The sequence below is a fragment of the Mytilus californianus genome, unplaced genomic scaffold (genome assembly GCF_021869535.1).
Source record: "Mytilus californianus isolate M0D057914Y unplaced genomic scaffold, xbMytCali1.0.p SCAF_9, whole genome shotgun sequence".
Lineage (NCBI taxonomy): Eukaryota > Metazoa > Mollusca > Bivalvia > Mytilida > Mytilidae > Mytilus > Mytilus californianus.
In genome coordinates, this window is record NW_026262745.1 from 37017350 (window position 1) to 37038764 (window position 21415).

A 21415-nucleotide genomic window follows, 5' to 3' on the forward strand; every position below is an offset into this window, starting at 1 on the left:
TCTTTTTGTGAAAATAAGGATTTTTTTTAACTTCGAGAAGCCTTATTTCAAAGGGCTATATTCAGATATGCCAATAGACGGAAAAATGAATCTCACTTTGTACCCCGAAAATTAAACCATATCATTTTTATGTGAAAATGTCTCACTTTGAAACCAGTTATCATACATATCCAAGTTTACTATATGGGATGAGAAATTGAAGAAAAGACTACCATTATGGCATACCTGCAATGAACTGAGTATATTGAACCATCTAAATAAGACTCATCATTGGTTCTCGAATCAAAACAGTCGGAGGGTCAATCCCTGAAGAAAGTGACGTGCATTGAAAACCAAAGATTCCTAAATATTGTGCCAAATCTGACTTAGGTCTCCAGTACTTGGAGTAGTAAAACCTTATTGATTTGAATGCTTTTAATGTTTTATTAACATTTGATTCACGGAAAATGACTATATCAATGATATTTCATGTCAGCATAGGAGCACTGTTTATTTGACTGGTGAAACAATCAGAGACGAAACGTCCAACAGTAGCGAATTGACCCGGTATCAGTAAAAACTCATCAAGATACCAAGCTTAAAATTTGATAAGTTAAACGTCGATTTGTCTACATAAGAATGATCGCTCACGTTTGAATCTAATCAGATGGAAATAAATTCAAAGCTTGAAAAACATTTAAAACCAAAATGTCATTCCTTAAATTTGTGTAAATCAGACTAAACCCTTAGTGTTATTAACAGTAACGTTACAGGAAAAACCCGTATCAACGATATTCTATGTCACACAGAAGGACGACTACTTTGTTGGTGATACTCTCGGGGATGAAACGTCCACCTGCAGTGGCATCAACTCAGTGGTTGTAAAAACTCCTCACAGATACCAGGAATCAAATTTAATGCACGTTTTGTCTAAAAAGACTCACAATCAGTTGTCAATTCAAAACAGTATGGAGGCGAATTAATTTACAAAGTCGATGAACATTAAAACCAAAAATATCTAGATTGTGCCAGATGAAGATATGACCACCTTTGCCTGTTCATGGTAAAAACCCAAGAGCTGCATTAAGTCCTTTTGTGCTGAAAACTCCCATTAAGATTTTGAAAAGTTGACAGGTATGCATTTTACTAGTAATTACTTTTGTGGTGCTAATTCAATTTTGTTTGATATTTATTTAGTAGCTATTCTTATTTCAGATTTCAGATTTATCAAATCCAATGTTTTGAATGCACTCACTAAATGAAAATTTTATCCTTTTCCGCCGTGTGAATTTACAATAAAAGTAGCAGTTTATAAATTTGGTACCTCCAGAGTGTTTTATTGTATTGGCTTTCATCATGAACGCTCAAAACCGGAAATTTGAAAGCAATGCAGATACTTGAGGAGTTATATGACACAGGTCTCTTTATATTTATTTATTCCTCTTCTGACAAAAATATTGATATTTCATAGGCTAGAAATAATCCCGCATTGTATAGTAAAATGCTACTAATATGGACCATATACAGAGAGGTCATACACCAATGCGTTTTTTATGATAATTTCCATATACCCCCTGTAAGTCAGTGCATATCGAATTAATACGTACTTTTGCATGAAATGTTAACGGAAGACCATGAGGAGTTTTTCAGACACTCAATACGCCCATCTCCATATAAGGTGTAGAACAGTCTACATCTAAACTCATAAGTTACTCCATAGGCTGTTGACGATTCATCTGTGAAACCTCTCACCGTTGCATGGGGAATAGAGAAGAACTTTCGAGGATCAGGACAATCTAAAGAAAAAAAATACATAAGGATAAACAATAAATGTATTTGCCGACATAAAACACACACATTTAATTTTCCACCTCGTATGTTTAACCTCATCTATAGTATCAGTTTTCTATCTGTTTACCTGTATGCATTCAGGATACTTGACTCTTAAACTAAACTATTTTTTGAAACCCATCAGTGTATATCTAAACGCTGTATAGTAATGCAGAAGGGGAGCATGATCTTAATGCCTAATGCGAAAAACGTAAATCGTATGAAATATTCACCAGCTTGACCGTTTACGCGTTATATTAGTTCTGAGAGTTGTTGATTAGTTTCTCATTTTAAACATAACGTAAAAGACAATTTGCAGTTTAATCGACAAGGTAAGTAACCAGATCGATGATGGTCCCGGAGGAATCAAAATTTGAAGTATTTAGATTATCATTTTCAAATTGAAGGACATTTTTAACATATATTAATCTGTCATATTTTGTATTGAAAAGCATTTCAATGTCAGAACTATATATCATCGATCAAAATCTACAAAAAATCTATTGAAAATACTAGTCTACTTTTTAACTTGTTTCTTAATAACATTTCTTCCATTTAGAAAGTTTGCTATAGCATTGCGTTAATTCGATTGCATTTATGATTATTTTTATGCAGCTTGTCAACAATCAACTATGGTTTTTTAAACATTTTCCCCCGCGTCCATGAACCTTCAGTACTAGCGTACAACCATGTTTGCTTAAAGTCGTATAAATATGCACACGGATGACTACATATTAAACGGTCCTTATTAAATTTCCTCAAGACTTCAGTTCATTACGCTACATCCAACATTTTTTTATAGGTTCTTTTTTCAAAGGAGACATTTGTTTCAAATGAAAGTTATCTACAGAAACATTGACAATATCTTTGTAAACAGAAGTAAATATGTTTTATGAAAAAAGAAATGTCTTACGATACTCAAATATATTTGCCTTCTTATATTTCTGTGTGTTATTATATTGAAAAAGAGGCCCTTCAAAAGAATTCAGTTTTTCTTATAACGGCAATTTTATTATATCCAGCAGGCATTGCTTAAATAAATATTCCTTCCAACGTTCTAAAAATAGAAGGGGTTTTTGCAGGCTTTAAGCTCAGTTGCAAATAATTCAAGTATTTTACTTTCATTTGGAATAAAAGTCCTTAACAAGCGCGATTGTCGGCATTGGTAAAATCATATTTTCGCCGTTTTGTGTAATATTGCTAAGATTCAACTCAGTTCCAAAGCAAAACGTTAAAAATAATTAAATGTTGTGACCGATATCTAGATATATGTTTTTACCTTTTATGCATGATATATTACGTGTCCATTGTTTATTGCCCAGACATGTCATCTTTCCAATACCAATCTTTGTTGCGTGTCTTTTACATTTCATTATTATTGTCATATCAGGAAGAAAAGGCGTTCCGTCTTCATAATCTTCAATGTATGAGTGTTTTGTAGTCAACCGTGGATCATTACATCCTGTGGTAGAAAAGAAACAATCTGATGATAACATGGCAAATTATCGAATTTGTAAATTGGTTTCGGCAAGAGAGATGGTATTTTTTTACTTGTGCAAAGATGGGAATACTTTTGCATGGTTTAAGTATGACTAACCAATAAATGTCTACTTTTGGATTAGTTTGTGAAGATTTTTTTCTATAGTGACTACGTACCTAGTATGGGTCTTGAACAGTTTGAATTAAACATAATGTGTTAGTTTGAAACCATGGGTATTACTGATGTCATGAAACATTATTAATAATCGTTTATACAGATTTTTCCTGAGAGTTACCCTTCCGGAGAACATGAGATCACACCCAGTTTTTGGTGGGGTTCGTGTTGCTCAGTCTATAGTTTTCTATGTTGTGTTTTGTGTACTATTGTTTTTCTATTTGTCTTTTCCCCTCTGGTATCTTTTGCCTCTTGTAGTATTACAGCCGACAATGTGAATATTCAAACTTGAAAGCTCCCCCCCCCAAAAAAAAAACCCCAAAAACTTTCCAGTTTTCAACAACATTAACAGTACCAATCTATTGCACCAGATGCGCCTTGCGACAATTAATGCTAGCGTAAAATATTGGAAATGCCAAAACCTAATACAAACCCTCAAGAGCTGATAAAACTCGAATAAGAAATAAGAGCTATGTTTTAGAGCTATTTAAGTACATTTTGCCTAGTAAAATGGCAAAAACAATGGAAAGAATTCAATGGGATCAAAAACAGAAGGAGGATATAAAACAGACAAAATGATGACCGAAAGAATAAGAACGAACAATAAAACAACAATCCACAAATATTACATTGTAAACTAAAAATTTAGCATTACGTTCTTCACGAAAACAGGGTATGAACACGGATACTTCGGAAAGGCCAGCAATTCCTTCTGTGCAAGCGACATTCGTCGTGTTTACACTGCTAAAAATCTGTTGATAGATATTCGGAGGAAAGACTGTTACCGACAGAAACAACACACACATTAAAAATGCAACATGCTACCGGAAAACTAAGGAACACCAACACGAACTCCTTTAAATATTAAAGGTGAACTTTGGTGTTGCAGAAAGGCAACTGATTGTTATAACGAATCGCGTTGCGCATGGCAAGTAAATCAGCTGGTTATTCCAGTGGACTCTTATCCTCGTAATATAACGGCTTATTACCAAGTCTTAAATTTATCAATGTCTACAGGTGTTAATATGTTTCATACATTATATTCTACCTACACGAGTTCTTACCTTCAACGCATGAAAATTCAGGAGGAGTCCAAGTTGAATTATTCAAACAGGTCATCAAAGCATTTCCTTTAACAGAATATCCGTTCGTGCAGATCATTATGTGAGATGAACCATGTTCTCTTGCTTTTGATGGATCATACAAAGCCGAGTTATTGACAAATGCTGATGGATCATCACAACCTAAGTGAATGAAAATTGTTTTTAATGTTGTTTTAATATATATTCTTAACTTATTAGCAGTAAAATATTTGAAAAATCATTATAATAAAGACTATGGAATAAATGCATAAATAATTGAAAATGATCGACGGATGACATGATTTTATTTTTAATCGATAATTCAAGACGAAATGCATGTTTTATAATTTATTACATATACATTGTACTTACATCATAATAGATATGGAGGAACACAACAATAACCTTTTTGCAAAATGTACTTATAACTTATAAAAGGAACAGACTTTACAAAGTAGTTGAGGGCATGCTCGGCTGATTGAGCTCAGAAACAATGAGTTCAAAAACTCGAATTCAACACTTTTATTGTATTAATTCATGTATTCAACTGATGGTTTCAAACCAGAAAAAAAATCAAGACGACTCATTGCGCAGTTATTGCTTTTTATTGCTTACATATTGTTAGTTTATAAATATGGCATAAAAAGGGTATTTTACAGTCATTGCACGTACGTCGCCATGCTTATTATATTGCAACGTACTAACTGCATAATTTATAATTTATGTAAGTATCGGGCATATTTTGCATTAGTAATGGACGATAGGACATGGTTCAAAGTCAACTATCTCGCGTTTGCTTTTTGCTTTAATGCGATTACGTCAGTTCATTATCTTTATTTGTATTTTCTAATCGATTTCCGAGATTTGAACATCGGAAAATTACTGTTGCCTTAAATTACTTACCATCATAATTAGGTAATTTCTCTAAGATATGATCATGATGATGACCAGGTAATATTTATAGATTATCGAGGGTTTTTCAAACGAAAGGGTGTTTCTTAGCTGCAATCGTACCGAAGGGATAAAAGCCCTGAGATGAGATGTGGCTGAGAAACGTCTTCGAGTTTGAAAGACCATTGATAATCTGTTTGTTGCTATTTTGCCTATGACGTCGTTGATGTTTACTTTGACAACAGCAAGTACGCCCTTAGTTTCTAGCGATAAATTTCCATCTCAAGCGAGTGGCATGATATAAAAAATATTAATCACAAAAAAGATCAAAAGAAAAAAAAACAACAAAATAGCGATAAGTAAGCAATATATAAAAATAGATTAGGACACGGAGTTGTTTCGATATATTCCTATTCATCAGGCCAAATTGTATGCACATACATGACATAAACAGTACAATTTTACTGCACCAGGTGCGCATTTTGACAATTAATGTCTCTACAGTGATGATCGAGTCCAAAATATTCGAAAATCTAAAACATAATACAAACGTCGAAGAGCGGATCAAACAAAAAATAAAAACGATCTAAAGTAAGACCAAATCCAGATAAGGAATCAGCGCTTTGCATGACGAAGATATATTCCTTAATTTGAAATAATTTTCTCTTTTCCTGTACTAATTAATTTTCAACATCATGAAAACAGTAAATGGAAAAACATGTTTTTATGAACTTAACATAGTGTAAGACTTGTTTGAGTCCAAAAGAACTTTTAAAATATTTTTTCCTCAACACATTAAAGTAAGATTTTTTTAATAGTTTACTGTTACCTTCTTTGCAAGAAAATGCATTCTGTGTCCATGTTGAATTTTCATAACATTTTAAAGTCTTTTCACCAACCAATGCGAATCCCTCTTGACAGTTCATTTCAATTGTACTATCAACAGCCCATGACGAATTGACAAGTATGGTTGAGTTGTTGTAGTCATTTCTAGGGTCACCACAGTCTGAAACTAAAAACTAGAAAGGTGATATAGTGTTCACAGATATTCCAGCCCGCAGCAACTGAGAGATCATGATTTTATTTCTATAGCAGCTTACTGTGACATTTTATACGATGTTGTAATATTTTTGACATAGTTCAAAAGCATTGCATATGTTTAATATTTTTCGATAGGGATGGGTTTTACAGAATAGAAAATACAGGGCTAATCAAAAATAGAGACAAGGGTTAAAAAATAAAGAAAATAATAATGTGGTGCTCAAATATAAGCAATAAGGAATAATGGGCGAAAAATCAAATACAGAATACAGAATAACGGCATGAAATTGAAATAATATAGAAATGACCCCCTCTGAAAAGGTACAAGGTTAAGATACCACTCCCATTCATTTTTAACTTACTATACTTACCCATTACAGTTAAGTACAGTGTAATCAGATATACAAGTTATCAGAATGAGTTATCTTGTGTTTTTATTTAATTTTGTTTGTTTGATGAACAATACAAATATTAACGACATGTGCAGAAATCAAGAGGAAAACATTTATTACTGCCTCTTTGTATTGCGTATTCAGAAATAAACTTCTTAATAATGCAAAAGAGAGGCAAAAGATACAAAAGGGACATTCAAACTCATAAGTCGAAAATAAACTGACAACGCAATGGCTAAATAAGAAAATGACCAACAGACAAACAATAGTACACAAAACACAACATAGAAAACTAAATACTGAGCAACACGTACCCCACCAAAAACTGGGGGTGATCTCAGGTGCTCCGGAAGGGTAAGCAGATCCTGCTCCACATGTGGCACCCGTCGTGTTGCTTATGTTAGTACAAACCCGCTAATAAGTCTAATTCGGTAGGTCACATTCGGGAAAGGGGGATGGGAATGTAGTTACGACATTAGGAACATATCCGCTATCATCTGTGAAACGAACTCGTGTGATGGCTTCCGTGATATTTACGAAGGGATGATTTCAACTTCACCACTTGGAACTCTTGGTTTAATAGCTTCCTTGTGTGCAGAAAATGTTTGGGTTAAATTTCATAACAATTATGGCATTGTATACAAATTGCCTATACACATACAATGTTCTGTGACTACATCTTTGAAACCAAGGTTAAATTGCGTTTTAGAGTAATTTATTGCTTAAATACTCAGTCATGTAGATTTTTTTTCCCAAAGTATACTTTTGTTTTGAAACGAACAAATAAAATAAAGATAGTTTGACAGAATCGTAATAACAGAGGTTAATATGAATTATGAATTATCAGGAATGAGGAAATGCTATTTCTAATAAATATATATGGGGTTTAACTTCTACCGGACTTTCCGTCATAAAACTTCATTCAGAACTCGGGAGTACAACATTTGTGCAAAAAACACAAAATCCAGTATTTTTTTTGGTTGATTCCAGAGTCTCAGTATACGATAATTGTTTTTTTTTTTAATGTTCATGAGGGCAAGGCCTGTTTGAAAAGATATCCAAGAACATGTTGTTTTTTCAGAATTTCCTTCAAAGAGGATTGCTGCTTACAAAATTAAGGAACCTACCCAAACAAGGATTTTGACTGGTAAGGATGCAATCATTTTTTTCGAAAATTTAAGGAATGTCAACATGATTTTAAGTGACTGCCCTTTTTTCGTCGTTCATAACATTTCAGCAAACAAAACTTAATACTCGTTTTGATGAGCAAATTTTTTTAATGTTTTGTTGACAAATTATTGTTTTGTTGTTTATTTTCGTCTTTTAACCACGATATTGGCATTGGAAATATCCATGTAGATATAATATGTATTCTTGTGAATGTTTTACAAAAGAGGGACGAAAGATACCAGAGGGACAGTCAAACTCATAGATCGAAAACAAACTGACAACGTCATGGCCAAAAATAAAAAGACAATCAGACAAATAATAGTACAGATGACACAACATAGCAAACTAAAGACTAAGCAACACGAATCCCACCAAAAACTGGGGGTGATCTCAGGTGCTCCGGAAGGGTAAGCAGATCCTGCTCCACATGTGGCACCCGTCGAGTTGCTTATGTTATTACAAATCCGGTAAATAGTCTAATTCGGTAAGTCACATTCGTGAAAAGGGAAGGGTATTGTAGTTACGACATAAGGAACATATCCGATATCATCTGTGAAACGGTTATTCCATAACGGTCAACCAACTCGTGATGGCGTCCGTAAAATTTACGAAGGGATGACTTCAACTTCACCATTTGGAACTCTTGGTTTAATAGCTTCCTTGTGAGCAGCAATCCTCTATCAAGGAAATCATGATAGGAAACACAAGCCCGGGAATATTACAAACTTACTGTGGTGTGATCGTTTCCTCTGAGTGATATGAGTTGTTTCTTGATTGAAATAATTTTGTTAATCGATTTCATTGTGATGTCATAACTGCAATGCTTATATTTTTTTTAACGCAGGCTCATTATTTAAAACTATTTTGAAAAATTAATTTGATGAAACTAACCTTCTAAACATTCAAACTTAATTGACTCCCATGTAGAACTTTCTAGACATGTTATATTGTTTTCTCCTTTCATGGAATATCCGTCTATACAACCCATGATCACGGTAGAACCTACGGCCGTTGAGGTTTTATGGACAGTTCTTGAGTTAGCATAATCATCTTTTGGATCAGAACAGTCTGAAATAATTAGAAATATTTCAAAAACTATCTATGTTTATTTCAGTACTGATATCCTTTGTGTTGAATTATATATAAGTTTTATAATTAAGTATTTTCATATCACCGCTTATTTTCAACTGCGTTTAATTCAGATGAACTGCAAAAATGTAATATTCTGTCAATAAACATACAGAGCGCAAGAGAAAACATACGAAAATATCAGACAATATATTAATGTTTCCCGAGGTGTTATATCAAATATAGACTATCATTATACTGCTTTTTCAATATTACACCCGTATCGACCCGTGACAGTAATATATATTCCCATGAGTTCTTCTCGTGGAATTATATTAGTTGAGGGCTGATACGGTGTGTGATATTGAATAGGCCATATCATATACACTTTATCGTATACCTAAAGTATATGTTTTTCGCGAGACATAACATAATGTAGATAAGGGGTTTGATACTAGTTAACCCTTCGAAACCGTGACTGATATCGATATTATCACGGATGACCGAAACAGAAAGACTACCATTGATCGTATTAGGCATACAATTTACTTGTATTAAGTTTATAATAAACACAGTTATCAAATGTCAACGTTTAGAGTAAGTTGTAAGCTGTTTATAGTTCAATATGCGCAGCTTGCGTGTTTATCGCGTAATTTTCTATTCCAACTGTCTTCCTTCAAATGAGTGTCATTTGTCTGTTAATACCTGAACTTACGATATTCAAATTGAACAGTTGTATATTATTATCATACTCACAAGGCCGAAGATACACAGTTTTTCCATACCAAGGGTCTTCTTAAAGGCTTTTATCAAGTTCGTGAATGCAAATCAATGAATGTAACTATTTTTTAAAACAAAAGCAAAAACATACGACTGTTTGCTGTCAATAATAATTTTTTTATGTGGTGAACATTTTTCATTTGTAAAAAAGTTGCATTAGTGAGGGATATTGTTGCACATTTAAGGTTCAAAGTCATTTTAGAATACAATTAGGCGATTTAATAAGTAGCGCGTCGGATACAGTGCAGGCGATTTGGTGTCACGATATCTCAGTAGCATGAGTTCGAATCCCGGCGAGGGAAGAACAAAAAATTTGCGAAAGCAAATTTACAGATCTAACATTGTTGGGCTGATGTTTAGACGAGTTTTATATATATATATATATAAACAAGTCTAAATTGAAAACAACGTTCAAACCTATGATTGCGTTGGATAAAAACCGCAATTTTTATACGTGTGCATGCAAAACAAATTTCTTGATAGAGGGGTCTAAATACAGCACAAACAACATTTTCCAAAAGACCAAAAAAGTGAAAAAGTATATTTTAACAAAACGCATTTGACTAACAGGTCGAACAACTGATGTTCTTAAACCCTGCTGACTGCCATTGGCGATTGCCAAATAAACGGATCACAATATGTTATATATAAATATATATATACATGTACCGTATTTATTTACTTTTGCTATATATATATTCAATCCTCGTTGTTCTTCATCCTTGGCTTTTACATATTTGGATTTGAGCGTTCCTGATGACAGTAAATCCGGAAAAACACGTCAGACGCATCAAAAATATAAAGTGTTATTTTCATTCTTTATAGCAATGGGTGTATACCGCTGCTGGTGGACTACTAGTCCCAAAGGGTATCATCAGCTCAGAAGTCAGTGCTTTGGTATTAGAATGATATATAATATACTTTTCTTATTAAGTTCTTATGAATTTATAAATTATTAAGAAACGAAGGTTCCAACTCCCTCAGGGAAAGTTGACCTTAGATTGTGATTGCTGTTATTTTAAGGTCCCTGTTGGTCATATAGCTTTTCACATGTTCTGGTTTTTAAACGTCCTTGGGTTTCAAATATTTGGTTTGGAGGATTCCGGGTGAAGGTTAATCCAGAAAAGTCCTTCAGACGCATACAATTTAAAAAGTAATATTTTCGTTTTCTATTAAGAGAAAATAAGATAATATATTTTTTTTTATATTTTTTTTATAAAGTCAAATAAATGTAAATGACATTTTTACCCCGTAGGCAAGTAAACTCAGGAGCCCAACTTCCATTTGCATAACATGTCATCTCATCAACAGTAGTAGCAGGCGAAAAAGAAGTATGACAGGAAAGGTCTGTGGTCTTTGCTGTTACGAAAGTCTCATCGCTTTCAGCTGAACCATTGGCAATTATTGGTCTATAACATTCTGAAAAATATCATGTTTTTTTAATTAATATTTTTTTCAAAAAAATAATTTAGTTCAAGACTTCGTTACCTGATACTGTATATTTCTAATTTGTAAACTTTGAAATTCACAGTGTCCATAAATTAAACATGTTCTTCGTCAGCGTCCAATATGAATTTCAAAACGTCACTCAACAGACCCAAAGTTTTCCATTTTTATTAATGCATGATATTATTCCTTTGAGGAAAATTATCTATAAGGACCTTTGTTATGTTAATTGTGTCCTATGGGACGGGGGCGAAATCATATATATATATATACAATGACCTGTAATTGTTGACGATGACCAAACGGTGACCTGTATTTGTAGATGATGACAATACGGTGATCATACGGTGACCTGTAATTATTGACGGTGACCATACGGTGATCTGTAGTTGTTGACATCATTGTCCTTTGATCGTCGGTAGATTTTTACTGTTACTTTTATATTATTAATAGAAAGTAAGAGGTTTTCTTTGATATCAGCTAACTGTTGTTCTGATATACGTTATTGTGCATTAGAAAACATTAAAATAAACAGTTTTGCTAAAATCATACATTTATTTTTATTTTTTAAACTGTTGATATTTTACCATTAAATACATATTCAAATGGTTACTACTGTAGGCACCACCATTAACAAATATCATTCAATTTTCTCACAAGTTTTATAAGCTCCGGACGATTTAGAGCTTCACCTTTTCTGTCAATACCTGTCTATGTGTTGAAGACTATATTTTTCCCGATAGATTTCTTTTGATTTTTTTTGTCTTTGAGGTGTTGCCTCATTAACATCTTACATCTTCCTTTATGCATATGCCATGCTATATCTGTTTTTATCACTTACTAGTAATAGGTTTACCTAACCATTTTCGTAGAAATTTAATAAAGGAGATTCTATGAGGGTCTGGATTTGGGTTAACAGAAAATAGAAGGCAAAAACCTTATCCAGACCCTCAATTAGACGACTTAAAGATATTTTTTTAATTTGGTTACAGGGTGAACACACATTTGACAATTATTCTTTTTTAACACAAGGGTTATTTCTGTTTTCTCCATTGTGTATATAAAAAAATTGTTCTACAACTAAATATCAAAAGATCGACTGGCAACAAAATAAGCGTTTGTGATCTGACTTAATGTTTTATGATTAATAAAAGTTTACGGACGAGCCTTATAACAAGCATACAGTAACATAAACGATTGAAAAGCATCTGTAATATACAAAAGACTATTGCGCAATTTATGAACGTAAAATTTTAATGTCTACCTATATGTTGTTTATGTTAACGTTTTCTATATTTTCTGTTTAGGATTGTGTCAAATTTCATATGTCCACCTATTTTAGAATTCATTTCTTTATATTTGGCGTTTGTCTTTATTTTTCGATTTCAATAAGAATGCAACATGATGTTGGGTATCAATGAGGCGGCAACCTAACGACATAAACAACAAAAAAAACATACAGAGGTCAAATTCAGTTTTCAGGTGTCTATACAATAAGCTCTAACTATATAAATCGTAGCCATACATACAACAGGCACACTCGTTTTACAGAATAGATACTCAACATACTCAACATCAACCATTTTTGATAATTTAAAAAAATTTCAGACTAAATCTATCGTAATTGTTTTGCATAGTTTGTTCTTGGTTTGTGCCGTTACACCACTGTCCGAGGTTATGGGAGACCTTCAAACACGTTTAACCCCGCCACATTCTGTATGTGCCTGTCTCAAATCAAGAGCCTGTAATTCAGTGGTTGTGGTTTATTGCGGTATGTCATATTTGTTTTTCGTGTATTGTTTTGTACTTAATCAGGCCGTTGGTTTTCTCGTTTGCATTGTGTTACATTCAATATTTAGGGGTCTTATATAGCTTATTATGCGGTATGTGTTTTGCTCATTTTTGAAGTCCGTACAGTGACCTAGAGTTGTTAACTTCTATGTCATTTAATCTCTTGTGGATAGTTGTCTCATTGAAAATCATACCACATCTTCTTATTTTAATATAAAATATTCAAATTTACCGTTATAAGTGTTTCGGAAAAAGAAGGCCATAAAATATATTGCTTATCTGTTGTTGGTCTTTTTGGGGTTTGAAGTGCATTTGGCTGCCATAAGGCACTTTTGGTTTTGAAACTGTAACATGTAGATTGGGGTTGGTGATTACCTTTACCAACGACATCCCCGAAAATTAACAAAACACTATTATTATCAATTCATCAGTGCCGCTATTATAGTTTTTATAGCACAAAATTTCTATAGCACAAATAGGGTTTCAAACTGTGGGGACGATTTATAATTATCAGAATCTAACAAAAGAAACAACAGCTATTCTGTTTCACATTTTACTTGTTACTTATTAAAGCTAAGTCTACGTCGACAATATGACGTCGACCTTGGACTAAAAGGCACTTGGATACGTTGCCGAGCAGGTGGACTTCTCGACATTCTGTGGGCCGCGAGAAGTATTTCACGTAGACAAGAAAGAAATGATATACAACATATACACAATATGTGTACTCAAATACTGTAACAAACGCTTACTTGGATATAAAAACTCATTATTGATACCTTATTAAATACGAAACCATGTTGCCATGTTGTCAATTAAGTCGTTAGTACAATGGAATTGCTATTTAATTGTATGAAAAGCCTTCGCATGTTAACAGAATATTTTAGACATTTTTGCATAATTGTCTGTTGTTCTTGCTTTTACGTCGATTCCAGTGTAGGTTGTAATGGAAGAAAAACAAACCCTGTATACTATGATGTCCCGAATTATAATTTTATCACTGAATATTGGAAAGGAATCGACAATGTTGATTCTATTTCTTAACTTCCAGCAGCAAACGGTGTGCGCATATGCAGGCCGAAAACAAATTCACTATAAATCCATTTTATATAGGTTTTCAACGTGGGTCGACCAGGACGAGGGCGGGAAAATTAGAATGCCACTAAAAATGAGGGTTTGTTAGATAGAGAGAGAAATTATGCCTTCGAGGTAAACAGGGCAAATACTTCAACAGAATTGTTCCTAGGATTTTTTCACGTGCATGACGAGAGTGTGACATCCTGCCTACATGAGAAATGTAATAAAACATCCCCATTCTGATTAGACGTGGACGCGTATTAGCCAAAAGAACATCCTTTGTAGCATGGATTCACAACCAATTGGAGGAAATCTAGATGACCATATTTCTATACCCTAGTCGACCCCTGTGTTAACAGGGGTATATGTTTCTCTGTACAAGTATTTTCGGTAAATTCTTTAAAAAAATCTATCGGATTTAACGTCCCAATTCAGACCAGACGAGGTTACATATTGATACATCCAACACAGCCTAATGCTTTTCATTCAATTCAAAATATGGAAATATCTACAACTGAAAATGTATTTGCCTTTTACTTCAGCAGATTATTATTTCTTCTCATCTAAATTGGAATTGTCTCTCTCTTATGTTTCATTGTGTGTAAAACGGCTTTTGTATCTTCTTGTGAGACCTAGCAGGTCCGTACCTCAATAGCGTTATTGCACTTAAAGGACAAGGTCAGTTTTGAAAATAATTCACTCGTTAAAAACTCGCTTTAATAACTAGTGGCCTATAAAAGTGATTTTAAAAGTCCTCAATACTTAGTATTAAGAACCTACTTCCATTTGTCTATACAAAAAACAAATGTCAACAATAACAACTTGTTAGCTTGAAATGTGTTTTATGAATTTATTTCAATCGTCCATCATAAATTTCTGCGTCTGTTGAAACCTTTCAGATTTTTCCGGAACACCATGTTGTTTTTAAAAGGGACGTAACACCACTACTAACTGTGTATTGAAATAATCCCCTCCTACTAACCTAATATGAAATATGCACGGTCACCACGCGGTTGCTTTTAATCAATCATATTCCTAGAAATGTATAGGAGGTAAGATAACATTGAATATCTTTTTGCTTTAACGTTTAACGGACTTCATCCCGAATTTTGTAACGATTTTCTCAAATAAACGGAAACCTTTTGGACTAGGTACGATACATTGTTGTTCCCTTTCTCGATATACGCGTATAAACACAAACTTAACTAAGAATGATATTTTATTTATTATAATATAGAAATGAGAAAATGTGATATCATTGCCAATGAGACAACTCTCCACAAGAGACCAAATTGACGTAGAAGTAAAAATCTATAGGTCACCGTACAGCCTTCGACAATGAGTATATAATAAGAAATTTGTTTTTTAATATTTCCCATCTGCCATCTCGGAATTTCTGTAGCTACAGTTATGGACATCAGTTTAACCCACGTGACGTAGGCTTTTATGCTTCTCATACATAATATTTACTAGAAAATACTGAATGTTGTAAATTTCATAAAACTTATGGAGAAGAAGTTGTTAATTCTACGAACTAATCCAACAAGGGACGTTATTCGTATATTAGAAAATGTATATTGCTTGTCAGAAGCAACATGCTGGATGCCACTAACAAATCTGGAACTACTGAACATTCAAGTATCAGAGTTCAATCCGGATTTTGTAGGGGTTTGTGTTCTTTAATCATTTGTTTTCTGAGTAGTGTTTTCTGCTTTTAATTAATTATTTTGTATTTTTCTGGAATCCAAAGTGTTGTATGTTCTTCATTGACTTATGCATTTGATTGTTTCCTTAATTTCTTCTTACTTGTATACTTAAATTAATTTTGATTTACTGGAGTATATATGAAATTACTAAAGAATGATCATAATTTTTATGATAACTAATGAATAAATATACCTGGTAATGTAAAAGCACAGTCTTCATCATAATTACCATCCAGATCATAGTCAGGTAGGAAAATGTTATTTTGAAGAAGATGTTTATCAGGAACTGCAACATTCAGTGAAAAATACAATAAAAAACAAAAAACAGAACTTGAACAATGCAAACGCGTACAAATATTAAGTGCATGAACTATATCTTTACAGAAATGTGAAGATAAGACTATTTAATGCTATTATTCCAATGAGAGTTGGAAGCTTAAAGTGATAAAATGGACAAAAAGTCAACGGTACATTTTGGATTAATTGTATACAAAAGCTTTCAGAAATGCACCCAAAAAGACTTTATGTAACAAACTACTCATTACATTGTAGCAGTGGTGGTTATTACATGAATAAAAGCATCGATTTGTTGACTATAACTTTCTTAGTACCACCGTCACACTAGGCCACGATCGCACTACGATCTCTGAAAAAAATGCAAATTTTGACGATCGTAGTGCGATCGTGTAGATCGCAGTAAGGTCGTGGTACGGTCGTGGTGACGTCTTCATGATCGTGATGAGCGTGGACCAACTTTGAACACGACTCCAACTCGACCATTTACGACTCCAACTCGACCATTTACGACTCCTTAACGACTTCTTCACGACTGAAACCCGACCACTAATTGAATATCTATTCGATGATCCCGACCAAATCACGATCTCTACACGATCTTTACTCGACTAGCCCCACTAATGAACGTTGTGGATTGGTTCCTGTAAGGTTATTTCGGACCTTAACGTTACATGAACGTTGTGAGTACGTTAAAATGAAACGTTACAATTCAACGTTCTAGGAACGTTTTTTGTTAACGTTGTGTGGAAGTTTCATTTTGGTTATGGTACAAATAATACGTTGTAGAAACGTTGAATTATAGAATAACTAATCGAAGAATTCAAATAGAGAAAAATATTCAACGAGTGACCGAACAACACATTAATTCACGAATGCGCGTAGCGCATGAGTTAACTATCAGTGTTGTTCGGTCACGAGTTGAATATTTTTCGATATTTGAATTCTTTGATTAGTTATTCTTTTTATTACATTGGCAAATGGCTTTTTTTTATGAAATTAAAGTAGAAAATGTAAGGAACTATATCTTTTTCTACGCATTCACGATTTGTTTTGATCCGACGTTATCGACGTCTTGACAACGCCTATTGTTGTATGACGTCAGAGGAGTGAAATAACCACGTTTATTTCACATGTGAAATTATCGATTTTTATTTCACTGGTAAATCAATGTAATTCATTGCAACCAATGTAATAATATTAGTTATTTTTAACGTTACTTGACTAACAGGCTTAAAACGTTCGAACAATGTTCCTCATTTTGTAGAAAATTTAATCTTTCAAAAAAAAAAAAATTAAATTAATAGCAAAAAATGCAATTTAGTAAGATTTTTGCCATCATGCATATTAATCAAACCTTTATTTTATTTAAAATATATAATGGAATATCAATACTGTAATGAAAAAAAAAGTTTTATTCCTTAAACATACATTTATTATTATCATTATTTATTATAACTTTTTTCATTCAACTTTAATTTGTGAAACAAAATTAGCATTCTGTTAATCAAGAATATTCTGATAAGGTTGACCAGATGTTAGACAAATTCCAAAGATAGTTGCTATGGTAATTATAAGGTTATAGGAAATCTAAATGTAATGGGATGCATGGTCACTTTTGAGGCTATTTCCTGTCGTGTATTTGTAAGAAAGCAGTGATAACAAAGAAAACAATAAGAGGAAATCACATCATCTAAAGAGAAAGAAACATGTAAGTTATTACTTTAAACATTCTGATATATATGTATATCTATATATATATATATATATATATATATATGATTAAAAATGACAAATACAATATGTTTTTTTTTAATCTACGGGATGTTGTTTACAAATAAAACATATAATTTCTATCATTTTATAGCATTGATCTCACGTTTCGGGTGAAACAGATTTTGTTTAGATCATTTTTAATCCTAAATAAACATGAAAATTGCCACTGAACATTAGTATCATTGAACAAATTGTATATTACCAATATTTTATTATTTTATTTCTGAAATCTTTGTTAAATATGAAGATTGCATTTATAACCATTATCAATGGAAAAGTCTGTTTTAGGATGTACCTTATTACGTACTGTTTCAGAAATGTTGTTTAATGATTTCTACTTCATACAAATATAAAAGAATTCGTTAGTTTAATTTGTTTGTTCATTTCTTCGTCGCCAAACATGTATACGATATATTTGTGAAACATGATCATATACACATGTACATGTGTAACAGTGTTTTAGACTGAGGTTTTAGATATCAAATAGTGTAATAATTTCTTATTCTTTTTAAATTCAGTGCAAGAACTTGTAATTTTTATATATACGGACTCGACTGAATTTTGTTTTTTTTTTGTCCTAGGAGTAAATATCACAAAAAGCTGACGCTACTTCTTTAAATTATATGTATGCCGTGTTATAATTAAACATTAGGAAATCATGAAAAAGTGGACTCCATCAAAAGTTATATATAAAACATAATGAAACGGCATGTATGTGTGATAATTATATTTAAATCAACTTATTTATTATAACAAACGACATGGAAATCTTAAGAAGAAAGCCATTTAAAAATGTTTCCTTGAAATATAAAGAAAAGGTGAAAATGTCAAAAAAAAAGGGGAAATGTAAAAAAAAAAGGGGGGGGGGGGAAATGTAAAAAAAAAAAATATATCACACTTTAGGATATTTCTAAACAAAAAAGGCTATACAAATTGGCAGATAGTTTCGTGTATGTATTACTTGAAGTATATATTCTTCTTAATATATAATTTTACATTCTAATATAAATTTATAGGTCAGGTATTTGAGTACTACAGAAGGCAAAATAAATCAGAGTGCAAAAGGAATGGTAGGAATCATAGACAATATTCTGGCTAGAAAATATATGGAAATGGAGATGGGACAAAATGCAGAATGAATTACTTTAAGTAAGTAACATAATAGCCATCCTTTATGCCACATCGGATTCGAAATTCGCAGATACATATGCATAAAATGTTTAATATTACCGTTAAGCATGTTAATGCTGGTGTATATAGATTTGACTTCGTATTTTTTTTTTACTAGAATTATCTATTTAGTTAGAATGTTTTTTTTTGACATGGTTCTGTTTCCTGTATCCATATCTACCCTCAATTTTCCTGCTTAACTTAGCTAGCACGGTGAAGTCTAACCATTATGGTAAAGCATGCCTTATGCATATTGCTGTGCCTTGTATAGTCTAGGTAATATGCAAAAAGAGTCTTTTCTCTACCTATTTATCATATTTTTGTTGTGCCAGGACACCGGAAAGAATGTATTTTTTTGTCTTTTTGCTTATTTTTTTTAGGATTTAGTATATTCATAAGAAGTATACATTGGGTACTCATTTATTCATTACTTTATTACAGGGGCAGTGAAATAATTTTTATGAAGATTTGCTATACTGGATAAGAATTAGACATAAGACGGAGTCAGAAATAGTGACAAAAGAAAGTGTAACAGAAAGCAAAAGGAACACTCTTGTGAATAAAAACCATGTTAGAATACAGAACTAGGAAAATAAATGTATGAAGTGAATTACATATACAATTATGAATTATCATAAATAGACTTTATAATTTTCATTCTAGATCTGATTTAGCAAGGTGTAGATGCTTAAAATTAAACTTTTAACACTTTGCTGGTTGTCTAGCTAAAATAAATTATACATATTCATACCTTTGTGTTCATTATTTAAGAAAAATAGGTAACATGGATGTGTTGATTGAATTCATTCAAATATGGGTAAAATTCTAATGTACAATTCCTGGAGAGAAAGATTGATTGATAGTTGGTTGCTTAAACGTCCAGTGGCAAATTTTTCATGCATGTTCAGGAAGATGGAGAGAAAGTGGCAAAATACCAAATTGTCAGGGTAGTATGTAAGGAACAAAATGGTATAACAACAGTGGATCATTAAAACGCAATAATTGTAACATTTTATAAAACTAATACTTTCGCAATTTTGAACTGATGTAAAAACCTGGAATTATTTCAGTTGTTGCTTGGAAGGGATTTTAGCATCCTTCATATGGATCGAAAAGTTTACAAATTGAACCAACGTAGCCATCACGCTGGGCCAACATAGGGCCACTTTGCACTTATACATTGGGCCAACGTCTAAAAACAACGTTGGGCCAATGAATGTAGATACGTTGGGCCATTGTTGTGCCAACGTTCACATGTTGTCTGGGATTAGGTTAAATTTGGGTTCTAGATTGGTAACACAAGGTTCTATTAAGGTTCCAGATTGGTTACACAAGGTTCTATAAAGGTTCCAGGTTGGTTACACAAGGTTCTATTAAGGTTCCAGATTGGTTACACAAGGTTCTATCAAGGTTCCAGATTGGTTACACAAGGTTCTATTAAGGTTCCAGATTGTTTTTCATAACGTTATATCATAACGTTCTTATAACGTTACTGGTAGTCCACACTTTAATGTTCCTTGAACGTTTTTGTGTTTTGTGGGGCTAGACTAAATCAACTATACTCGATCTCATCCCGATCTCGACCAAACCAGATCGACCTGATCGTATAGGGGTCGTAGGGTAAGACGGCAATTGGTTGGGTGTTTAATTTCAGTATGAAAACGTCTGATGTTTTTGCCCCCGCCGCAGCGGAGGAGACATGAAGTGTTACCTTTGTCCGTCTGTACGTCCGTACGTACGTCTCGAAATTGGTTTCCGTTCTCTAACTTTAGTTTACCTCAACCAAATGTTATGAAACTTATACACAATGCTTTTTACTACAAAGCACAGATCAAGTTTGAATTTGGGTGGCGTCACTTTTACCGTTCTAGATTTGTACCTATACAAATGGAAAAATTGCTGAATTTTCCGTTTCCGTTCTCTATTTTAAGTTTGCCTCAACCAAATGGTATGAAACTTATACACAATGCTTATCACAAGAAAACTCAGATCAAGTTAGACTTTGGGTTGCGTCACTTTTATCGTTCTTGAGTTATGTCCCTTTATAACGTTATGTGCAAGCGAGGCATCATCTGTGTCCCATGGACACATTCTCCATTTATTTTGGTTACCATTCAATCAATGCAGAGACCATTGATTCTATCATTCACAATCAACTACAATCTGGTGAATGGCGTCAGGGAAGGCAGATGGTAGATATTGATCATATCCGTGGAAGGAATGCTGTGACATCCACTGGGGTCCGTCTAAGATACTATCTTAAGTTTC

The 21415-nt window shown here is 33.0% G+C and overlaps 1 protein-coding gene and 1 long non-coding RNA gene across 3 annotated transcripts in view; one reads left to right on the forward strand and one right to left on the reverse strand.

The window, feature by feature from the left end:
* Positions 1 to 21415, reverse strand: part of LOC127716634 (uncharacterized) — a 75586-nt gene that overhangs the window by 5613 nt on the left and 48558 nt on the right. For both annotated transcript variants that reach the window (XM_052222879.1, XM_052222878.1), the window contains exons 10-16: positions 16101 to 16193; positions 11136 to 11306; positions 8931 to 9107; positions 6266 to 6448; positions 4528 to 4707; positions 3089 to 3271; positions 1587 to 1775 (exon numbers count right to left, since the gene is read on the reverse strand). In XM_052222879.1, the coding sequence (XP_052078839.1) occupies positions 1587 to 1775; positions 3089 to 3271; positions 4528 to 4707; positions 6266 to 6448; positions 8931 to 9107; positions 11136 to 11306; positions 16101 to 16193 (1176 nt within the window). The remainder of the gene's footprint in view (positions 1 to 1586; positions 1776 to 3088; positions 3272 to 4527; positions 4708 to 6265; positions 6449 to 8930; positions 9108 to 11135; positions 11307 to 16100; positions 16194 to 21415) is intronic.
* Positions 17830 to 19839, forward strand: LOC127716635 (uncharacterized). Its single transcript, XR_007989055.1, has 3 exons — positions 17830 to 17912; positions 18994 to 19126; positions 19589 to 19839. It is a non-coding gene; the product is annotated as an uncharacterized LOC127716635 (long non-coding RNA).